General features: G+C 37.1%; 1 protein-coding gene across 1 annotated transcript in view; it reads right to left on the bottom strand.

Annotated features, from left to right (window-relative positions):
• arhgap27 (Rho GTPase activating protein 27) overlaps nucleotides 1-24,925 on the bottom strand; it is a 45,604-nt gene that overhangs the window by 3,162 nt on the left and 17,517 nt on the right. Inside the window, exons 3-15 of the mRNA XM_039664716.2 lie at nucleotides 10,544-11,014; nucleotides 8,724-8,930; nucleotides 8,506-8,586; nucleotides 7,638-7,733; nucleotides 6,953-7,024; nucleotides 4,652-4,719; nucleotides 4,446-4,533; nucleotides 4,262-4,363; nucleotides 4,066-4,164; nucleotides 3,867-3,969; nucleotides 2,649-2,759; nucleotides 2,456-2,554; nucleotides 151-228 (exon numbers count right to left, since the gene is read on the bottom strand). Coding sequence (XP_039520650.2) covers nucleotides 151-228; nucleotides 2,456-2,554; nucleotides 2,649-2,759; nucleotides 3,867-3,969; nucleotides 4,066-4,164; nucleotides 4,262-4,363; nucleotides 4,446-4,533; nucleotides 4,652-4,719; nucleotides 6,953-7,024; nucleotides 7,638-7,733; nucleotides 8,506-8,586; nucleotides 8,724-8,930; nucleotides 10,544-11,014 — 1,675 coding nt within the window. The remainder of the gene's footprint in view (nucleotides 1-150; nucleotides 229-2,455; nucleotides 2,555-2,648; nucleotides 2,760-3,866; nucleotides 3,970-4,065; nucleotides 4,165-4,261; nucleotides 4,364-4,445; nucleotides 4,534-4,651; nucleotides 4,720-6,952; nucleotides 7,025-7,637; nucleotides 7,734-8,505; nucleotides 8,587-8,723; nucleotides 8,931-10,543; nucleotides 11,015-24,925) is intronic.

Raw genomic sequence — 24,925 nt, 5'->3', positions numbered from 1 at the left:
CATATTGCGAATTGCACTTTCTCCCATTCATAGTAATATGAGCGCATCTAAAGTCTTTGGAGAAACAGACAAACTATAATACAGAGTATGACAACTTGGTGAAGACCTCGGTTGATGAAAAATTGAGCGTAAAATGCAAATTAATCTTACCATGATCTGCTTTGAAACGCAGTTTCTGGATAACTGCCAAATTCCCACTAACTCTGTAGAGTCCATCGATCCCCAGACCTGATGGATGACGACAACAAATATTCAATGTTTATATTAGACAGGGCTGTGAACACTCGACCTTTTTGATATTTATTATTTGCTCTGCTTGTTGTTAGGATGTTTATGAATTTACATTTTTACTTATAGCTTTACTGTACATATACGCAGAACACAAATTCCAGCACGGCACTTCAATTTTCAAAGGTGAAATGTTGAACGAATCACAGTATTATCCAGTGTTTTACTACTTGACTTATTTTGTCAAACTTTGCCATTTTGAATTGAAAATATGGGCTGAATCAGTAGAAACGTTTCCATTACAGATTTGCGCGATATTTTCTAAATGTTGATAAAATACTATTCCGAAATGACAGCGTTTTCATTAATTGATGTTATGCGACTAAAACGTGATTGTTCCTCTAGCGATAAGTCATTAAATAAATTATGGCAATGGATGTTAGTTGGTCAAACTACTGTATATCGCAGCCACCTCACCAGTCATTTTTAATCTAAGTATTAATGTTAAAGAAAGCCCCTTACACTTGTGAGCGGCACGGAGGAGGTGTTTAGGTGTTTCTACTACCATATCTGCTTCGAGGTCTTGATAAATTGGGGCAATTCTTTGTTGTTTAAAATCTAATTTTCCCATAATTCTTTTGTCTTTTATGAGTTTAATAAAGTACGACTTTTACGTACGGCAGGTGTTATGCGAAAAAACTATTTCCATTGTAGTTTTAAGAAATCTACATTTTTCGAATTGCTTGAAAAACTACCTCAAGTGAGTGTAAAACTTTTTTAGCGATATATGGGAGTTTTTGTGAAATTGACGTCTTTCCATTGAACGTATTTTCAATTCCCAAATTCAATCTGCGCACATCGAAGGGTAAAGGAAACGCAGCTATTTATATGAATCATGTTTGTCATAACTGAACATTTTGTGTTTTCAACATATTAGGCATATGAATAAGAGTGAATGTGTGCATATTTTAAAATAGAAATATTATTTGAAAATAGTTCAATTGATTACTTGAGTTACAAAAAAAACTTTTTTCTTGTTCTTTTCCCGTTCCTTTCTTTTTCTATTTTCCCATAAATACATGTCAATTATTAACTGCGTTTACAACTGCCTTGGAAGCTGAAGCTTAGGATTGTGGTTAGGCGCGTTAAATTTATGCCAAGCTCTTGAGGTGCTTGGCCAATCACAAAGCACTTTGAGCTTTCAGAAGGAGACGCTTCCTTGTACTAATCAAGTTTCAGAAAGACTGCTAAGAGAGGTGCTGCAATAATGTACAGTGTGTGAAAAATAATGTGTTTGTTTGGAACATTAAAGCATGTTAACCTATTCTATTACACCAAAGAAGCAAAACAACAAACCTTTAAAGGGGTGATGAACTGAGAAATCAGCTTCCTTGAGCTTTTGACATCTAAGAGGTCACCGATTCGCACATTACACGCATAGCTAAATAACATAGATTTCTACCTCATGAGGACAAACCGGATCAAGCTTCCGAGCAATACAAAATGTTGTGCAGTGCCTGGTTGTGGAAGAAGACAGTCGCTGCATAAGCTTCCTCTGGATTCCAATAGGACTGCATGGATAAACTGTAAACTGTAACGACGTTCCAGCTGATGAGGTAAAACATTGTCCGTCTGTTCGCTTCATTTCACTGAGGATTGTTTTGTAAACAAGACTGGATTTGCAGACCGATTAAGAGTAAAGAATGGTGATGTGCCGTCTATATTGGAACCAAAAGGAATGGTGCAACACACGGACTCTGGGTCGAACGTGTATGGGCGAATCATTCCGGTTGCCATTTTACAACATTGGACGTTTTCAAAACAATTTCCCCCACGTGCATCGATGAGTGAGTTGAAACTCATTATAATATGCAAAACTGTTATCCACTCACAGCAGTAGGCGTTTACTTCCAAGTCTTCAGTGCGAGACGCCCATAAAAACCGAGCGTTTTTGAGCTAGGCTCAAAACTAGGGTAGAAAATAGCCTATTACTTATTCATTTTGATGTTTTTGAATGCAAAAACCAAGCGAACGTCATAAGTTGACCTCAGACAACAATATAATCAAATTTAAAAAGCCAGTTCATAACCCCTTTAAAATAGCATCATATGACCCCTTTAATTATTTGATTCCTTTAAATAAAAAGGCCATTATGAACCGGCCTTGATGTTAATGACATAAATCATTTCAATTAGTGCTGTTCGGCAGTTGGGTAAAGGTAACAAACCTCTTTTCTCTACCGCCCGGATGCATTTCTCCACAAAACTGGGCACTGTCGTGTTCTCCTGGTTACAGAGATTGTGCAAGTGGCATCCAAATACATTTTCTAAAATGAAAAGAGTCACATTAGAATCATTCCTCAACAAGCTTCTGTCAAAGTAATAGGAAATGGATGAGGTACTGTAGAGTACTGGTCTGACCTCTGATATATCCCTTCTCTTTGACTGACTGCAGGGTGGGCCGCTTGAGGAGAAACTTCTTCAGTTTGGAGCGAACCTTCTTCTGATCGGCTTCAGAAGTCATTCGAGATGCTAATAAACAGGAAGAGGGCATTACATATTGACACTCATTACCATTCTCTGTTCAAAAAACCATTTAGTACCTTTAGTTCTTTATTAATGGATGAACATATGAAGAGTTCAGATGCAAAAGCCTCTAAGTGCCATTTGAAATTTTCTTCTAAAATTATCATTTTTATCAAGTTTGTATATTTAAGTTCAGTAATTTCACTTAAATGGCAATGAAGATTACCTATTAATTGTCATTTAAGTGAAATTACTGAACTTAAATATACAAGCTTGATAAAAATGGTCATTTTAGAAGAAAATTTCAAATGGCATTTAGAGGCTTTTGCATCTGAACTCTTCATATGTACTGACATACTGTAATTTGCTTAAATATATCATTCGGGTCCAAACGACATTTAATGTTGGACAAAATAATTTAAATAATTTTTCAAAATATGTTCTACTGTGTTAAACAGAAGAAAGTCACTCAGGATTGGAATGACATGAAGGTGAGTCAAGGATGACAGTTTTTTTTTTTAATTTTGGGATGAACTGTCCCTTTAACTCTGGTAGTCTTTGGTAATTTTGGAAAAGTTTTATTATTATTATATTTTGCTTCATCATAATGGTTTGAAACTTGGTGATTTTTGTGGCACTTACTATACATAAATATATATGTTAGCGCTGTCAAATGTATTATCAGAATTGTTCGCATTTAACATAAAAGTTTGAGTTTATACAACATACATGTGTGTGTACATATATATACAGTATGTATGTGTGTGTATATATACAGTATATACACACATACAGTATATTATACAACCACAAATTTATGTTAGATGCAATTAATTGCAGTTATTCAATCAATTTAACACCACACACACATTATTTCTTCCACCAGATGGCACCAATCTTACTTCAACGCATTATTTTTATACAGAAATAAACGCTGCATAATTTTGTAAATGTTGTCAAGTATCACGAAATCCTCTTAAAATACAAAATATTAAAGAGTTTATATCATGTAACCAAAATATAATACATTAAATTATTTAAAAAATGTTTACACTTACTGTAATCGGTCTATTTTGACCACTAAAAGAGGAAAAGAATGATTTGTCACACTACCATTGCTCATAGTTCTTTTGTCAAAGGCTTTTTCCTCTCTGTCTAAGCTTGAGGACTTCTCACTGATTTCCTCCTCATCTTCAGAGTGATGCTGATCCAAATCCTGACAGCACAGAGCAAAAAGTCAGACACGATTATGCAGATTTCATGGAGAAAACCAAAACCGAGTGTTTGTTATTGATCACGACGCAAGGCTCACCAGCTGGTTTATGGTATCTACGATGACTTTATACCAGTCAGTGATGATGCTTTCAGTGTCGTACTGGATCAAGTACTCTGCGCCGTTCCGACTCTTCAGCTGAATGAATAAATAAACAAGGGATGCATCAACAAGACACACTAGTAAAGTAGATGATCATCCAGCACAATCTTGGGGAGTGTTAAAACGGCCATACCTCAAAGACATTTTTCTTGCTTGACTTGTCCTTGGTTGCCCAGCCAATTGTAGCCCCTTTCAGATCAACTGTGAATTCTGGGACTATATGATTGGTCTTGCTCTACATAATATAAATACGTTCAGTGTTACAAAATGAAATACTTGATAATACAAATTCCACATTTGTGGATTTAGATTCTCACCGATGCTCCGGTTGGCGTGGACTTTGGGTCCTTATGGAAAGTCAGTATTCCTCCATGGAGAACCGTCCAGGAATTACCCCAGTTCTTCCTGTATGAGGATTGATAAGATGTTAGACATTTACATACAATTGTTATATTTCACCAATACAGTTAAAGCTATCATAGCAGTACCACCACTGATTTAAGTTCATGATGGAAAACTTTACCTAATTTTCTTCCCGTTTTCAGACACTTTTGTTTTGTTCAGGATTCCAGCCTTTTCCAAGTTTGAAACCTGGAAAAATATGTATTCATTAATACAGCCTTTCTGGCAAAAACACAGGATAATATCAGGATTATGGTACAGAATAATATCTGACAACATGAAAGTGATGTAAATATTAACCTTTGAGGTTCAACTCAAAATGCAGAACAAAAAAGGTAGATGAGCATTTAGCTATTTTAAAAAAGCAATGGTTATAAATTTAAGAGAACATTCAGAATATGACACTGTTTATTATGCTTATTTAATAAAATAAGTCACAAGCAGCCAATTGTTATCCGAACAGATAAGAAATGTTTGAGCTAAAACTCCTAAATTGAGGAAACATCAATATGATATACACCAATTTTCAATAATTTGTTAAATAATAGTCAAGTACATTTAATTTGTATTGCACTTTTCACAACACAAATTGTTTCAAAGCAGCTTTACAAAAAATATTATAAATATTATAATATTTATAATACCTTAATACCTTCTTGCCTTATAGTCGCATTTAGCAGATTTGAGCTGGGCGATGATATAGTTTACATTTTGGTACGATACAAGTAAATCAAGCTGTTGATATTTCCGTATATATACAATATATTGCATCATGTATAGTGCATGTGTATATAAATAATGCAGATAAAGTTATACTTCGAATATCATCCAAATAATATAATAATTCGCCAATATAAGCCAATGTGTAGGCTGTTATTGTCTTCAAGCAAACTAGTAACATTGTTTACAAGTGTTTGTTCATCTGCAATTTACATCCAGGTCATCCAATCAGAATTTAGCATCAAAACTGTTGTATAAAACAAACAATCCAGTATTATGACTACATGTATGAATGATAAAAGCCTTTCTGTGGCAGTACCATGGTACAGTGATGTCTCAGATGGTAAAACCATGGAAATCAACGATCCTCTAAGGTATTTAAAGGGTTAGTTCACCTAAAAATGAAAATTCTGTCAGTATTTCTCACCCTCATGTTGTTCCAACCCCGTAAGACCTTCGTTCATTTTCGGAACACAAATTAACATATTTAAGATATTAAGATCGCTCCTGCATACTAGTCCATAGGCTTCTTGAGGAATTGAAACTTGTCAGCCTCGAAAAGTTATTAAAGACATCGTTAAAATAGTCCAAGTGACTACAGTGGCTCAATCTTAACTTTATCAAACGACGAGAATACTTTTTGTGCGCAAAAACAACCAAAAATAACAACTTTATTTCAACTATTCACTTTCTTCTCTATGGGCCTGTAGTCAGTTAACGTAGTGTGATAGCGTAGAGCTACGTCACACGTAGGCTCACTATTGGCCGACGCTGGTCGTGTGTGATGCGTACAATAACAGAAGCTTACGCTATTAAACTAGTAACCTGACTCGAGGCAGAGAGAGAAGTAAATGAATAGTTGAAATAAAGTCGTTATTTTTGTAGTTTTTTGCACACAAAAAAAATTCTCGTCGTTTGATAAACTTAAGATTGAGTCACTGTAGTCCCTTGGACTATTTTAATGACGTTTTTAAAACTTTTCGAGGCCGGCAAGTTTCAATCCCTCAAGAAGCCTATGGACTAGTATGCAGGAGTGATCCAGCTCTCAGATTTAATCAAAAATATCTTAATTTGTGTTCCGAAGATGAACGAAGGTCTTACGGGGTTGGAACAGCATGAGGGTGAGTAAATACTGACAGAATTTTCATTTTTGGGTGAACTAACCCTTTAAAAAGTACTAGCAGGGTAAATGTCCAAAAACTCAAGGTACTGCCATGAATTTGCATCTAAATCTCATGGTAGTATCATGACACATTTGGTATTTGTTTGTCAGAATGGAAGACAGCAATCAGGCTCTAAGTTTCACTAGGAACCACCAGAGGACAGTGTGGCAAAATATTGCACTATATTCACTCGTCTAGTCATAATCTAACACTTTTGATCAGACATCTGTCCACTAGTCCTAGCCTACTCTTTCCCAGTATTTATTGTGGAACTGTATAATAAAAATGTCCTGTGTCATTTATGCAACATACATTGCATCCTTTATACAGGGGAGGCATTCCCAGCCAAGAAAAAACATTTAAAAGTTCATGGCAGAGCATATATTATCTACCTAACAAGTCACATGATTCTAGCTTACGTTATGTGATAATAATCACATAACGTTTGAAAACTTCATTCATGTAGTTTATTGTAAAATTTCGATCAACTGGATTTTGCCCACATTTTCTTATGCATAAACATCAAACTGCAATCTTACATTATGTGGCATCTCAGGAGAGTTGGAGGCGTCACTGTCTGATCTATTCAGAGGGTATGATGAATGACTCTTCTGTTAAGACAAAATCACATGTGTAATTCACACTCTGCAAGCCATCGAAGCTCAAAAAAGAGAAACAAAGCCATTTAACTGTCGGCAAATATACAATTTTCAGTATTTTTCCATAGCGTGCCTCAGTAAACAGTAAATGCCACTAGTAATATGGTCCAGTATCAGTGTTTTAGCAACTGAATTTATTTCCATGGATCAGTTCAGTGAAGACAGAATAAATAGTGAGTATATGTTTGCATATGCTACTGAAAGACTGGATTTTTAAATAGAGCAACTCTATAACAAACTGAGCCTCAGGTGCATTCTAGAGCCTATTTAGGAAACACAGTCACTAAGGACACACATGAAGGATCAGGTGTGCGTCACATATGTCAGGGCATCTCTCCGTGGAAGTGTTTGTTTATGAGTGCGGATGAACTGCTGGATAAAGTATGATAGTACCTTATTATTACAGATATTTTACTCCTATTAGCCAGAAATGTTCTTTTTCTAACCCAGAGATATTGTTCTCTATAACACATGGAATGGATGTGCTTTATTCACAAAAGTTGTACACAATTTTGGGCATTAGTTAAACTGGCAACTTTGAATGGAAACCTCTGCGAGTACATACATCTTCCTGGTATCCAGTACTGTGTCTCCAGCTTTGCTTCGATCCCATTGAGTCCTGCTCTCCTGAGACTCCATACTTCCCTGGATTTCCAGAGTACTAAAAGTGTGAGAGAGAATTTGTATTAGAAATTATGCCTTTATGATTTTGTACTTGTTGTAAGTATACTGTAAATAAAACAAAGATTATTGGAGTGAGTTTTACAAGAAAAAAAAAAACATTTTGGCAGAAACCATTTCTTTGTAGGAATTTAAGAAATTTACGAGCAATTTCTGAGTGAAAAGGGTTTCAAAGTCAATCAACAGCCACTTTATTCAAGGAAAATAGCAGCAAGGACATTCTGCCAAATCTATAATTTTGTGTTTTCACTGTATATAGAAAATGATCTCGGAATGACATGAAAGTAAGTCATAGTTTAGGACAGTGGTTCTCAGCAACCTTCCAAGGGGGCATTAAGCTAACTTACAATGATTTAAAATAAGACAAAACAACTAAAAAACAATATGTCTTAATGTAGCTTCATTTACCCCCTTAACAAGTGGTTATTTTTATTTATTTATTCATTTTTGAAGAAAAAGAACCAGGATTCTCAACATGGAAAGCTTAGATACAAAAAAGAAAGCCACATTTTAAAAGTATGATTTCCAGAGCTGGAAAAGTCATAGAGATAAATGAAATATTGAAAGTCCATAGGCATTTTTATACACTTTATGAATAAGCATATTTATAGTTATGCCCTGCTCTAAAATATTTTACTGAGAGATATTTTACTGCCAGCAGACGGCAGAAAAGCACAAAGTTATAGTCAGCTGGTTTGGATTCGAATATAGTTCTTGGTGTGAACAGGCCAAAGATTCCCACTGTATCCCACCTCAGGTAAGTTCCACTGGGACTTGCTGCCGTCTCTTAGGTAGTAGTACGTCCGCCCTCGATCATCTAGCGACTTAATCCACTGTCAAAAAGACACTTCATTAGTTCACCAAATTGCAAAACTAGCCTACAGCCATACTCTCATACATCTCACTAATAATAGCAAGTAATCAGCCCAAATAATATAAGGACACGCCAAGGTCAGTGTCAGTCCTGTACCTGTTCCTGCGTGAAGTGGCTTGTGAAGACCCAAGTTCCTTCAGGGTCAATGCTGAGGGTCCATCCTGGTGGGGTGCTTTGATCCAGACTTACTCTGGGAATAAAGACCTTCTTCATATTAATCAAAGAATATTCTGCTGACATAGAGAGAGGAGACGATTCCTCCAGTTCTGGCGATGCTGGGTAGTCTTCCTCAGGAAGCGGAAGCTACATGTTGAGAAGCAAAGAAGGCAGTGTGAACATTAATCAAACTGTAAAGAAATAATGGTTGAAATTAACCAATTATTTAGACAGAAACCTTTTTGAAAATATGATTATTTATCAATTGTATGCAATGCATTATTTTTGCAGTTTTTTTAATACAACATATACTTTAGGCTCAACAGCATATACTTTCTCCACAATAATATTCAAAGGCCCCATGATATTTTCTGTTGCTCATGATTTACTGGATGGAGATTTACCCTTTAATGCATACCTCGGGTCTTTATCGACCCAGCGAGTCATTCACAACCCTCCCTCTTTTTCATTTTTAAAGTTAGAGATCAACTTTAAACAATTTAACAAGAAAAAATAAAATGATAAACGAATGTCTGTTTAAAAAAATAAGGAAAAAAAGTGGAGATAAGGTTAAACAGCATGAAGCTCATGAAGAGTCAGAATGCCAGTCTGTCAGTAAACAGTAAATAAATGACTTTCAATTGATTCATTACAAAAGTGCTAACAGACGCTAGAACAGACCTCATTGGCCCTTTCCCAAATGGCACCCTAAACGCTCGTGTTCTTCCCTTGAGTCCGCAATTTCGTGACCACTTTGACTGATGGGAAGAAGTCTGCTGTGGAGCTCGCTTCAGTGTGCGTTGACCACAAAGAAACCTAAAATTACAAATTGAACACCCTACAGCCTCTTGGACTTAAAGGGATACTCCACTTTTTTTGGAAATAGGCTAATTTTACAACTCCCTCAGAGTTAAACAGTTGAGTTTTACCGTTTTTGAATCCATTCAGACGATTTAACGTAACGTAACCAGACAGTTTCTGGTCTCATTGACTTCCATAGTAGGAAAAAAATATAGTATGGAACTCAATGAGACCAGAAACTGTCTGGTTACTGATATTCTTCAAAATATCAGAAAATCGACTGAATACATTCGAAAACGGTCAAAACCCAACTGTTTAACTATGGAGGAGTGGTAAAATGAGCCTATTTCCAAAAAAAAAAGTGAAGTATCCCTTTAAAGAACACACACGGCAGCCATTGTAAGTCCACAAGTCCAAAAGTGCATATGAAGTGTGCCATTTGGGACAAGGCCATTGTGGTGTGGGTAATGGGTTGCCAAACCCACTTAAAGGTGCATACCGGACAGCTGCTGACGTAAAATAAAGGATCGGACTTAGGATAGCAGATACCGATCAGTGTAAAAAAAAACAAAAAACGGCCTTGATACTGATCCTTGAGATCAGCCCAGTAACTTAATTCAGATGACCTTTTACAGTGATATTATAGACCTTATGTAAAAAAAAATATATTATTTATACCTTCATGGGCATTTTTTATTGAATATATGTATTTTTTTTTAAATAATGCCAAGCTATACAATATTTCATGGGGTAGAAATTATAATAAAAACTGAAAAAGTCATGGGGCCTTCAATGGCAGGCTTGGAGTCAAAATGGTTAAGAACCCTTGCGATAACTAATTTAAATCTGAAAGTTAGCTATATTTACATGAATACCATAATATATGAATATGGTAATGATTTAGACCATAGTACACGTCAAAGTATCATTCGTCTGAATCAGCAGAATAACCTCCATACCGGGAAATCTTCCTGATATGTTGCGTTCCCTGGTGAGCTGATGTCCTCCGGGGGATCCCATGAGCTCTGGCCCGACACGGAGTTAAAGAAGTAATGTCTGCCAGTATTGTCATCCAGCAATTTCTCCCAGTCCGAGCTCCATCTCTGAGGAGAAGGGCCTGCGGGCGAGCAAGTGGGAGACTGGGGGAAAGAGGGAGGAGAACGGGCCTCTTCCGTCGCCACTGACGAATCCATGGAGAAGCTGAGGGGAAAGTCCCAGGTGCTCCGGCCCGTGGAGGGATGGAAGTAGTACTCTTGCCCGCTCTGGTCGTCAGTATGGACCTCCCATCCCGCAGAGTCCAAAAGGAGGGTATCGGGAGGGTCCGGGAAGTTCTGTAATGGAGGAGTTATGGGACTGGAGGTGCCAATGGTACTCCGACGCACACGTGGGATGTTTACATACACCGCTGTGAGATTGTTGTCATCCTCTACCTGATGGACAAAATGAGGAGCATTGCTGATATTAAAATAAAGCCAGGATTAACAGATTAGAATGGCAGTTGACAAAAACGTTTAGCTTAACATGCATAGACTCTCAAAAATGATGATCTTTTTGAAAGGAACCCCACCCTAAGCAATATTTACATGTAAAGATCCATTTATACAAAAAATATAAAAAATAGTCATTAAATAGCTATTATGTAAAAATAATATGTGGAATATTAAAGAAAACATGTTGTTTGAATAATTAAATAAAGCTCTTTAAATAATAAAAATCATAAAAAACATTTTCATTGCTTTAAATAATATACCAAATAAACTCAACAAAAAAATATTGCAACTAAAAGTAAAATTACATCAGAAAATATTATTATTATTATTATTAAACAGAAAATATTAAAATAAAATCCAATTAAAAATGTTAACAAAAACTATAATATAGTTTTTGCTATAACTGGTTTTATACTGTCATTGCACAAAAGCCCAAACAAATTATTAAAATATTATACGTTTTTCCTTTTTTCTTTTTGATAGGTTGACAGCATAACTATTGCTCAACCCCAGTGTATAAAGTGAGAAATATTATAATATAATCTAGAATAGATCATTTGTTCTTTGTTATCCAGCCAAATGATGAATGTATAGAAGAGAAAACATATTTTGCTAAAGGATAGTGAAATGAAATGCCCACAAGCTAGAGAAATCATGAAATATTATGTAATAACAGAATATAAATATTGTGCATTTGGCTGAAGACATGCATGTGTAACTTGATTCACTTGACCTTATGTAAACAGGTAATTGTGTGAGGTCACAAATGTTTACACAAAGAGCAAAACATACACTGGATGGAGCGTCTGCTTTCACACCCTCCTCCCACAGTTCTCCCTTATGCAAAATGTACCATGCACTAACATGAAGCTCAGCTCAGAGGGACTGTCCACATCACCAGGAAGAAAAACAAAAGCTCTCTAACCTGAGTAACACCCACGCTACTGTTGAATGCATTCTGGAAATGCATTGATCCTCAAAAATGATAAAGTGATTTCAACTATATGCCTTATGTGCCAGTTACAGAAAGAGAGCACTTCCTGTGCACGCTGATCTCAGGAAACAGAACAAGGGTTTTCAGCCGTAAAGAAGAAAACCACAAACAGACTTGCATCTTTATTGTTTGTCCTATTTCGATGGCCAAAGCCTCTCCAGATAAAGCTCACATGATCCTGATTAAAGAATGGAGAATGTTTGATCCCCGAGATTGAGACTATATATCAATGAAAGGGGCCTTTTAATCTAGTTTTAGATTGTCAGTGTTTGTGATATGTAGTGCTGCTGCTGTGAATATTGAGGTTGGTTAAAGCATGCTGCCATACAACATACTTATACAAGTACTTATTACAGATATAATACACTTAAGTGCATACTGAATGCAATGTTTTATTGAATGTTAATTGCAATTAAATGAAAAACTATTACAGTTAAATTGATATTAAAAGCAATAGGTGGTTTGCAGTCACGTGATTGTGTTGACGCGCGGAATGCAGATGGACGAGATGGAGGAAAATCCGTACTGTACTACTTTAGACGCTATTACAAGAGAAATATATAAACAAAAAATCGAAACATATGTTGGACGTGATCCTTACGTTATGAAGAGGACCAATTTTCAACTGAATTGAGAGATTTGCCTGCCATCGAGGCTGTAGATATCAGCAACTAACTCGTCTTACAGACATACTTTGACTTTACAAAGTTCGTAAACTGGTACGTTACACGAACAGCCACATAAGTGTATTTAAACACCTGAATAATGTAATTATACGCCACATAAATAATGTATTAACTCACATTTGACTAAGTGATCACTGCACACACACACAGGCATTTTCCCATTCGGCTCCTCCCGACACACACGTTGGTTTGCAAGGCATTTTTCCCGGTGTTTTTCTGTCAATTTCTTGTATTTTCTCCCCTTATGGACAACAACTTTGGGCACACGATAAAAACTCCTTGTGGTTTGATCGCTTTGAGCAACCATAAACGACGCAAAACATAGGCATTTTGAGTGTGTTATAGCGCTTCCTAATGTAGAAAATCACTTCCTGCCCTCCATCTGCTTTTCGCACCATGGCAACGTGACATCACGTGAAAACAAGCTATTAGCTGTGCATTTTTTACCCACTTCAGTAGCACTAAAGTATGTCTTTATATGTATTTTTTATAATTACTTGCTATAAATGGATTTCTCGGCGACGTCATCACTGCTTGCGCGCGCAACCAGGGGGCAAAAGACCCGTGGTCTTCGTAGCGGAGTAAAGTGTTTAGCCTAGTAGCATAGTGGTGGTGTTGTCGCTAGTGGTGAAACCACAGTTAGGATATGTTGCAGGTCGTAAAGTAACATAAACAAGGTTAACTTATATAAAAGCAAATTCAGGCTCTATAGAAGCTATTACGTTACTACAAAATGAACAAATCTTTTTTCGAGTCATGACTCGAAGGGTCCCAGATAAGACCCGTATTCATCGTCTGGTGTCGTTTAAAGCCCTTTGAAGCTGCACTGAAACTCTCATTTGGACCTTGAACCGTTTGGTTCCCAATGAAGTCCATTATATGGAGAAAATCCTGGAATGTTTTCATCAAAAAGCTTAATTTCTTTTCGACTGAAGAAAGAAAGATGTGGACCTCTTGGATGACATGGGAGTGAGTAATAGCCCGACACTAAAGACGATACCGATGTTTTATTAGACCAAATGTTCATTTTAGACCGGAGTTCTCCTTTAAAAAGTCTATAGAGGAGTGATCCAGCTTTCATATTTAATCAAAAATATCTTCATTTGTGTTTTAAAGATGAGCGAAAGTCTTACAGGGTTGGACTTGGAACAACATGAGGGTGAGTAATTACTGACAGAATTTTAATTTAGGGGTGAACTATCCCTTTAAGCACTTCTTTAAATGTGTGCAAAGTTCAACGATGCAATTCCAGGGTATTGCTATGTGGTTATTCAGGTGTTTGAAATGGTTTTTAACACATGTGGTTGCTACTAGTGTAGGTGGTTGCTAACCGGCCCGAGTCTCTATCAAGTCTCTTTGATTTTTTGGTCTCTAAGAGAAGTCTGACATTTTTCCATTTTAGAAAAGAGAAGTCCATTTTATCGTCTGCCTGGTGAAAATAGCAGCATGATTTGTGATGTCATTCATATACAATAATAATTTGTTACATTTCTATAACGCTTTTCTCGCCATTTAAAACGCTTTACATGGAAGGGGGTATCCCATCATCCACCTGGATGATGCGACAGCAGCCATATAGTGTGCCAGAACACATCAGTTCAGTGGTGGAGAGGAGACAGATAATGAGCTAATCACTATATACATTCTTAGAAGAAATGGTTCTATTTAGAACCAGAAATGGTTCCATCCCCTGCTTCATATATGGAACTCCAAAATGGTTATATAAGAACCATTTTTTTTTGGTAAAAGGTTCTATTGGCCAAGTATGGAACCCCAGGGTTCTATATAAAACCCAGAGGAACCCTTTTTTTAAGAGTGTATAGAACCTTTTAGGGGTTCCAAATATGTAGCGCTGATAGAACCTTTTAAGGTTCTATATAAAACATTTTCTTCTAAGAGTGTATCATGGGATGCTCAGGAGTAGGGTTGGGTATCGAGAATCGAGTATCGATTGGAACCGAGACTAACTTTTCGTTTTTCCCGGAATCGTTCAAAAGTTAAAATTTCGATTCCTAGTTTCGATATTCACAGTCCGCCGAGCGGAAGAAGAAACCGCTGAACAACACCAACAAAGAAGCGTCTACCGGAAGTGTTGGCATAACCACGCGAGTCGAACATGAGTACCTTACGTCGGCGGTCCAAAGTGTGGCTTCACTTTTCTAAAAATAACGAAATCTCGGCAAAATGCAAAATTTGTGACAAAAGGAGTATTTTTACAGAAGGAGTATTTCCTTCAGAAAGGCCGTTGGTTAGCAAGGTTAGCTAAACTTTTTTGACCCTGCCTCTTAAAAGAATCGGAATCGAGAATCGTTAGGAACCGGAATCGAAACAAGGAATCGGAATCAAAATCGTTCAAATTCAAACGATACCCAACCCAACTCATGGGGCCATGATGATGAACAGAGGCTGATGGGCAAATATGTAGCAATATATGTCCAAGGCAATATATGTAGCACAAGTAGTGCTGGAAGAGACACATGCAGAAGTGTACTAAATAGGGTTAGTGGTTTGTTCAAATGCTTAACCGATAGTATGAGAAATAGTAATAGTATTAATAAATATCATAAGCTAAGAAAATGATTAGATCTTAAAGTTCCTTTATATACCAATGCACAATAGAGTTTGCAAATATATATACATACATAAATATATATATAACAAGTTCACAGAAGAACACATGAAGTTCCCTGTGCATGCATGTGGAGTGAAGATGGCTCTGAATAGATGACTATACTGAGCTCACCTGTAGCCTCGAGAGAGGCCTGTACGAGGACACACCTCTCCTGAAAAATTTCTGTGAGAGATAAAGAGAGACAGAAAAAAGAAAGAAAAAGAAATAGAGAAACAATCGAACCACAACAACGGAAATAAAAGCCAGTCACCCGGCACGTCATATCCTGGGGTCTATATTTACCCAGGCCTGGCGCAGACCAAGTGTGTGTGTGTCAGCCACAACTGCCAAATGCATCAACGGACAGGAAACAGGTTTATTATTAAAGTGATCACAAACAATAGCCGCACAAATACGTCTACCACGAACACTGGCTTGAGATCATTTGGTGGGATGAGAATTGAGTGATAAAGATAAACTTCTGTCAGAAGATTATTTAGCCACCCAACATAAACATTTGACTTTCTTTTTCTGTGGAATTAAAAAGGAGAAATGTTGAAAACCTGGTCAATTTTTTCCATGTTATGAAAGTGAATGGGGATCTGGGCTGTCGAGGTCAAAATGAGTTATTATCTACGGCTTTATGTGATGAACAGACTGCAATGAATTTGGCATTAAAAGCAAATTGCGGTCATATTTACTTCTCTATTGGCCTACACATAGGCCGACACATTTCCGGTCGAAGGTTCGGAATAATTAAGATTTGTTTTGTTTTTGAAAAGCCTCTTATTGTCACTCAGTTTGGACTTTGTTCATTGTTGAGTATGTTGTCATGGTTGTTCATTTGATTTCTTCATTCAGTTCAGGTGTGTGTCATTAATTATCCTTATTTGCATGTATACTGTACTTAAGTTCCACAGTTTTTGTTCATTGCTGTCGGGTCTCGCTGTTTGCTGTTCTCTTAGTGTGGATTTATTAAATACTGCCTTTTGCACTCATCTTGTTCGTGTGTGTTCTATAACACAAACACTTCTTCTCACCACGGCTGTATTTATTTGATCAAAAATACAGTAAAAATACAGTAATATTGTGAAATTTGATTAGAATTTAAAATAAACGTTTTCTATTTTAATATATTTTAAAATGAAATTTATTTTTATGATGTCAAAGCTGCAATTTTCAGCATCATTACTCCAGTTTTCAGTGTCAGAAATCATTCTAATATCCTGATTTGCTAAACAAGAAACATTTCTTATTATTATCAATGTTAAAAACAATGTTGATAATCAAAGTTGGTTTTTGCCATATTTTTTAGTGGAAACTGTGAAACATACTATTCAAAAGTAAGATAAAAAAATGAAGGAAATAAATCAATACTTTTATTCAGCAAGGACACATTCATTTATAAACAGTGACAGTAAAGACATAGTTACACAATATTTCTGTTCATAAAAAATCCGGACAAAATATTATTCAGCAACAAAAACTGTTCACAACACTGATAATAATAAGAGCCATTAATTGAGCAACAAATTAGCATATTAGAATGATATTGATTCAATAAATTCCCAATTTCATTCACTTGGAATTGATTGAATAATTGAATTGTAGTCGTTTGCTAGACGGGAGAGATCAAAGATGAGTGAGGAAAAGTTCAAAATTATGATTAAATGTTTATGAGGACACTAGGAATTTAAAAGAATAATAACGATGTGTGCATAAACAAATCATATATAAGAAATACTTCAATATTTCATAAGAAAAAAGAAACTTTGATTTCATGGTCACGATTTTTTGCTTTCCCTCTGCTGTAGCGGTCTAATCTCATTTGAGCTTATTCAAACTTATAACATACAGTCATGTGACATTCAGCAGCATCTAAAATTTTACACGAAGCTACAATATCAATCAACCTATGAATATTTATAATATAGTGCACAAGTATTTTGGACTTTTACTTTAATGACACTTCGCTATAGGAGACTCACTCGCTTTTCTTTACTTTGACATTTTTCCTTTTGTGTCATGCAGGTTAGTAATGACAAGGGAGAAAGAAGATTTTCATTTTTGGATGAACTATCCCTTTAAAACATCTTAAAGCAAAGGGACTGATGAAATCCCCAGCCTTAAATGTATGCCATCCTTTTTTGTGAGATAAATTTAGATGATCTGAATGCGCTGGCCAACAGAGACAGCCATACAACCTGTATAAGTCATTGTAAAAGTAGGCTAAGTGAGAGCAAAAGAGATCCCAGACAGCAAACTGACATTGAATCAACGTGGAAACGACGTCTCTCATGACATTGAAACAACGTTGATTTGCTCATCGAATTAACGTTGAACCAACGTCAGACGCGGCATTCTTCAAAGCTAAATGAAATCGAAAATTGGTTTGCTTTCATAACGTTGAAACAACGCGTTGATTTCAGGTTGATTTTCCGTTAGTTTTGAAAGAATGGCGCATCTGACGTTGGTTCAACGTTAATTCGATGAGCAAAACAATGTCAGATCAACGTTGTTTCGATGTCATATTTCCACGTTGATTCAATGTCAGTTTGCTATCTGGGATGGAAGCAATGAATGTTTAGGGAGAAGCCTTTAAAAGCAGGAAACCGTCTGGCATTGGCACACACAGTCTGTAGTTCATCACACACAACATTTATGGAAGCTTGGAACGATGCGGACTGAACAATTGAACAAAACATCCTTTTTCTGGTCAGAACTGCAGAGATGCTAAAGGTCAGTGTCTTGCAGCTCTTCTGTTTTATAGAGTTTTCCAGAGTTGGACAACTTCACAGTGACAAACACTTGACCCTGTTGATGTCTAACAAGTGCATTTGATATATCAGCACGAAGGAGTGTCTCAACAGGAAGACACCACATCCTAGCTGAGAGCTACAAAAAAACACGCGTACACAAAGTCCAACTAATGCGCCACATTGAAACTTTACTTGCAGACATTGCTCATGTATAAACATCACACAATGTGTTACTGAACAACAGTCATGCCAATGTATGACTTTTTACATTACAAGTCATATCAAAACGACAACAAAGAGTCAGTGACAGCACTTCCGTGCCCAGAAACCCAGTCTGAAGGGGTTGTGGACGTACCTGCGTGTTCAGAGAGAGGGGCATTGCGCTTCTGGGCCGGTGGTTGGACCGGATCTCAGAGTAATAATCCACCATGTCTTTGTTTCGATCAGCCAGCAACAGCTGATCAGACAACAGTCAAACTCCAAGCTATCCAATAGCGAGCATCATGGTAAACAGGCTGAGCCGTACTCACTCTCTCTCTCACACACACTCACGCAGATACACACACCCCTTGCGTCAGCAGTCGATGGCACAACTAATGAACATCTGTCTTGAAGCGCTACTCTGCTAGAGTGAAAGGGGGAGGGGGCAAATTAATAGAATGGACATATGGGGAGAGAGAGAGAGAGAGAGAGAGAGAGAAAGAGAGAGAGAGAGAGAGGCAGGTATGAGGACTGCTGAATAAAGGATGAATATATCATGTATGTAATATATGAAACTGAATATATGACAAATATCTGCAAAGAGACAAGTGCTGACACTGTAAAAGGTGCGTAACTGCTCGATATTAGGTAACAGATGAAAATGAAAAATACTTTTACAAACACAAAAAAAGTTAAGTTCCTCTTTTTTTTTACCATCGAAACAGAACCTACACCAGTCAAAGTCACTAACTTGAGCACATTTCCTCAGTTTCCTCACATTTTGGTGTAACACCTCTGACAGGCAATACAAAAGTGTGCTTGCATATCTCAGTAAACAAAAAAGAGAATTGAATTTTTTTTTTTATCATTTAAAGTGAACATGAAATCATAACTTACCATGTTCTTGGTCTTACTGTTCATGGTTCATTGGTGCATATTATTCTAAAAAAAATTAATTAATTAATAAACAGTTTTGACATCATGCAACTTTAAATGCTCGAGCTCTTTAAAGCAGGAAGGATTCTGATTGGCTGTCAATGTTTTTATTGTTCATCAGCTGGGAAAATCGAAAGTGATTCCGACAATATAGTTTCTCTGTGCCGTTATCGTTATATTTGTGGCGTGAACTGCTAATCTTTTAATGATTTTTAGAAATATATCTTTATCGCTATCACTATCGTTATCATCCTTGATATGAACGGGCCTTTAATCTGGACGCATTTTGAGACAATTTTAAGATCGCTTCTGAAATTTGTGTGAAATTACTACTTGGGATTAGCCTGGATGCCAACCCGAACCCCGCCCACAACTTTTTTTGGTCGGGAAGTTTGGTCTGGACTAGTGTTGTGACGGTGAGGATATTTTCTCACCGGTTAATCGACATGTGACAACACCGGTAATACCGGTGTCTCACCGGCGGGGGCTTTTAAAACGCTAATTTAAAGGCAAACGTAAAATGCGCACGTTTTCACGGCCATACATAACGGTGCGGTAGTGCGGGAAAGAACTGTTTTGTTATTGTGCCCCGAATATGCGCTAGTTTGAAAACGAAACTAACTTTCACTTTTAAATTGGCGTCAATTCATCCTTCGCTTGATTGACAGACATGATCTGACAGGATCAGTCAGAAAGCAGTCAGGAGTAGATTAACGTCGGTGGAACTTTATCAGACAATCTGTCACGACACATTAAAGAGCCACAAAACGGTAGGCCTATTTATTGTTTGATTTTCTTTGACTGACCAAATTTGAAAGTTGAGACTGTTTCATATTAAATATTACCTGCTTGGTCCTGTCTGTCAACGCGTTGTGAGTGTCCTCTATTTTTCACTCCTCGAGAACATGAGTTGAATCCCAAATCGCCCCCTAAACCCTCATTTACTAGGCCTATTCCCTTCATTAGTCCACTAATACTGTTCACTTGAAGGAGTGAATGAGAAGGAGTAAGTAAAAACGGTGCCGCGGTGGGCATGTCATGAAACCGGTGTTGCGACTGAACACCGGTAACACCGGTAACACCGACTACCGTGGCAAGCCTAGTCTAGACTCGATCCATTGAGGAGTAATTATGATCAGTCCAATCAAATTGATCGGGCCAATCAGTAAAAATGATCGGGCCAATCAAATTGCCAGGGCGGGCTTTATACGATGATGGACAGATGATCTGCAGGGACGTAATCATCACGTTATCAAAGAGTGCTTAACTGGTTTCCCTCAAAGATGACTGCAGCTGGAGAACTGAGACGTATAGATTCCGCTGCCGCTTCTGTTGTAAAATAAATCGACAGTGCATTCATTTTAATACACAAACAGAAAACCGCAATCAAGGCATTTGTCGATCGGAAAGATATTTTTGCCGTCCTTCCTACATGATTAGGGATGGGTATCGTTAAGGTTTTATCGGTATTACTACTCTTACCGATACCGCTTATCGATCCAGTACTTTAACGGTATTCTTATCGGTTCTTTTTGGTGTTTTTTTTTTTTTTTAAGAATTAAGAACATAATTAAACTCTATATTTTGAAATGTAAAATAGAAAAAGCAAAACGAAGAAAAATATTTTTGTTATGCAGCAATGTGCAGGCTTTTTTTGTTTTATATACAAAAAGGATTTATACAATGAGATATGAGATAAATTTTTAACGGTTTTATCTCAAATATCTTCTTTTTATAATATTTGGAAGCCTAAATACAAAATATATTAGAATAATATCCCACATCTAAAGTGTAACCACGTTGAATGTTCAGTTCTGTCCTCATTGTCACTCATTAAGCAAAGGCTGTCGTGTTGCGCGTGCTGTGGCTTTGCGTGAGAGATCGCTCTCTCTCTCTTCTGAACTGCGAATTTCAAATTTGCATCACAGACAAATGGTTTAATTAAAATACAGTTTATATATAGAAAAGGCTGGCGATATAAACATGTTCAAGATAACGTCTTTATAGGAATGATAAATAATTTCTCCAGTACCGACAGCAGAACCGATAACGTCCGAGCTTATCGATACAGAGGTCTTTCAAAATTCAGTACCGGGGCCCGTTTAATACCGGGTTTCGGTACCCATCCCTATACATGATTCGGCAAAAGTGTAACTTATCAGCTGGCTCCGATGGTCGTTAAGAAGATGGGACGTAATGAAAAACCTGCGGCCGTTGTGGTTTCTCCTTTGGTCGCACTCATGGAGGATCAAGTAAAAAAAAGCAACACTCGTTATTTTACTTCTAAAATAAATAAGTAAGTTCTGTAGTTGACAACTATGATATGCAAATTAGTTGACTTATTGCGTTGCTCTGATTGGTTGTAGGTCTCTGCGACTATCCAATTGAGTGCAGAGTTTGTTTTTTTTCTGATTCGGTTAAGACACGCCTCATAATGAAAGCCCTATAGAGCAGTTTCAGACTCACATTCTGACAAGAATATGAGTATGACGAAGTCAGGCTAACTCGGGATTAGCTTGGGTTTCCCCTTACTGCCTGTGCGCAGCGTGATTTTATTCACGCTGCTAGGCAGTCTGGATACCATGGAACAGATTTTCGCCTCAGCGAGTGGACCAATCACAGCAGACGCGAAGTAACCTTTCGATGCTGCCTTAGATATTTTTTGAAGTAGTTTACAACGCAAATAAATCTCTGACCCATCGTCTTCTCCCTCGTCTAATTTCTGTCACTCTACATACGTCATCTATTATAATTGAAACGGTTGGCTATGAGCTACGTATACAGGCGCATTTGATAGACATTCGTAGCACCCAATAAACAGCTCTGGGCATTCGTAAATCACGCCTCTAATATGAGAAAATGAACATGTGGTTTCCAGACCACATCTCAATGTCAATGAGACATGGTCTGACATTAGCCAGGCTAACTCAGGATAAAAATCAGAAAAGCAAGAAATTTAAAGGGGTGATGAGCTGAGAAATCGAAATTTTCCTTGAGCCTTTGACATCTAAGAGGTCATTATATTATAAGAATATCCTGTAAGTTTCAGAACTGAAAACGTCCTTGTTAGTCCAATAAAATCTTTTATTGACACCAGCCTCAGCAAACGACTCGTTTTTCAAAGTAGGGAACCATGACGTCAAAGAGGATAAAACAGGAGATCAACACCTACTTCAACATGGCCGGTTTAACCCCGCCCACCAATTCGCGAATTACACGCATAGCTAAATAACATAGACCTAACGTTACCTCGTGATGACAAACCGGATTGAGCTACCGAGCAATACAAAATATTGTATAGTGCCTGGTTGTGGAAGAAGACAGTCGCTGCATAAGCTTCCTCTGGATTCCAATAGGACTGCATGGATAAACTTTATTTTTAATGACGTTCCAGCTGATGAGGTAAAACATTGTCCGTCTGTTCGCTTCATTTCACTGAGGATTGTTTTGTAAACAAGACTGGATTTGCAGACCGATTGAGATTTAAAAAACGTGATGTGCCGTCTATTGGTTCTGACAGGAATGGTGCAACACACGGACTCTGGGTCGAACATGTATGGGCGAATCATTGGACGTTTTCAAAACAATTTCCCCCTATGTGCACCGACGAGTGAGTTGAAACTCATTATAATATGCAAAACTGTTATCCACTCACAGCAGTGGGCGTTTACTTCCAAATCTTCAGTGCGAGACGCCCATAAAAACGGAGCGTTTTTGAGCTAGGCTCAAAACTAGGGTAGAAAATAGCCTATTACTTATTCATTTTGATGTTTTTGAATGTACTGTAAAAACCAAGCGAACGTCATAAGTTGACCTCAGACAACAATATAATCAAATTTAAAAAGCCAGTTCATGACCCCTTTAAGCATATACACAAACTTCTCATTAACAGACCCTAAGAGGATCCGCTGAGATGCTAAAAACACCTCAAGATGCTCTTTTTCTTCCTATCCAATCAAATGCATTTTTGAGTAAATATTAAAGTCGCTGTGGAACTTTTCTTCCTTGATTGTGGATGGGAATGACTTCAGAAATCAGAATGTATCATTGTATCAATCAGATTTATAACATGCATTTAGAAAATAGATACGCTAATTTTAACATTAAATATAAGTGTAGCTCAACATTTACACGCCTCAGAAAGCTGATAGACAGGTATAACAACATGTTTTTTACATGCCATGATGTGGTAGCACAATAAAGATCAGAAGACAAAGCCACTGTGTTTTGTTGTGACTTCTGATCTGCATTTCGACTGGGAATGTTTAAAGCAGGAAATATGTTTAGGGTACGTTGGGGGAATTACTCAACAATTGTTCAACTAAGCAGTCTGACAAACAAGACAACTTCCTTGTCTGCAACAGAATCGGTGTTTGCAAATTTTGTAATAATGCTGATTTCCCTGCCTGTGGCTGAGAGAAATAGAGAGATCCTAATGTATGGATTTCATGATAAGCCTCTACTCTTTTTCCTCCTTCTAATGATGTGTGTAATGAAAGTGAGGCCAACCAGACATAAAAGGTTCCTGGAATAAGCCGAAACTAAAAATCCACAAGCCTGTGTTAGGGAGTACTATTCACAAACGTTTTGTTATTCAAATCTTTAACATGGCAGCCTACAGCTATATGACCAGAGAGAATATCACTGAGAGTTGGGTAACTAAACAGAAAAAACACAGAAAACTAAACTGGTGTAATCCTGCTTATAAGATATTTGACCTCAGTGAAAGCCCATTTAAATGAAGTTCCTCCTGAACTTTCCTTTAGAACATACTGTATAACCGATTCGACATCAAAATGAGAAGTTAATGTGTAACGCAATGTCCCACGCTATTTATAGCACTCTGCAATTTAATTTTTTTTTCCCTGAAGGAAACCGCATTTGATTGACAGCTGCTGCTTAAATATCAATGGTATAAAATCCATCACGACTAAGAGTGCACAGGCCATACAGAAGAATGGGAACAACAGCCCTTAGGTTCTTTAGTTTTAAAACCACACAGGATTGGGTGGGTGCAAGGTTGTTTTTTTTTTTTAATGTATTGTGATTGTCAAAACGGAAAATAATTTTACTCTGTTTAGTAACAACATGTTCACATGGTACAGTGACTGGAAGGTTACTGTTTTTATTATTGCTTGACACAAATGTAACAATTTCAATTAAATTATTGTGATTTGATTCCGATCTCGAATCAATATTAATTTGAATACATATTAGGTACAGTAGATACATGTACATTTTTCTCAAGAAAAAAACTCATCAACTCAATGCTGTATATAGAGTGCCGAAGTGATGACGTCACTTTGTAGCACAACTCGGAAGTTAGCGTTCCCTCGATCAAAAAGCTATGCATTTTCCCCATAGACTTTTGGAAAATCGCAAAAAATAAGATCTGTGTTCAACAAAGAGCTGTGACCCTTACACGTTTTGTCTATCAAGATAATCTTAAATTTAATAATCTTAAACCGCTCGTTTCGTGTCTTAGGCCATCAGTGTGTACTTACATTTATGAGTCATTAAATCATGTTTAATTTGGACTTCTCTGTGCATGCTCTTTGAGGTGGGCTCCATAAACCTCCATTATATGACTGATAGACAACAACGGTTTGACCGAAAAATATCAAAATTGAAAAACATGTCGAAACAAACTAAAGACACCTACAT

Source organism: Pimephales promelas, chromosome 17 (genome assembly GCF_988280905.1).
Source record: "Pimephales promelas chromosome 17, fPimPro1.hap1.1, whole genome shotgun sequence".
Classification (NCBI taxonomy): domain Eukaryota; kingdom Metazoa; phylum Chordata; class Actinopteri; order Cypriniformes; family Leuciscidae; genus Pimephales; species Pimephales promelas.
Note: the sequence above shows the minus strand (reverse complement) of the source record. Positions and strands in the feature narration are given on the sequence as shown.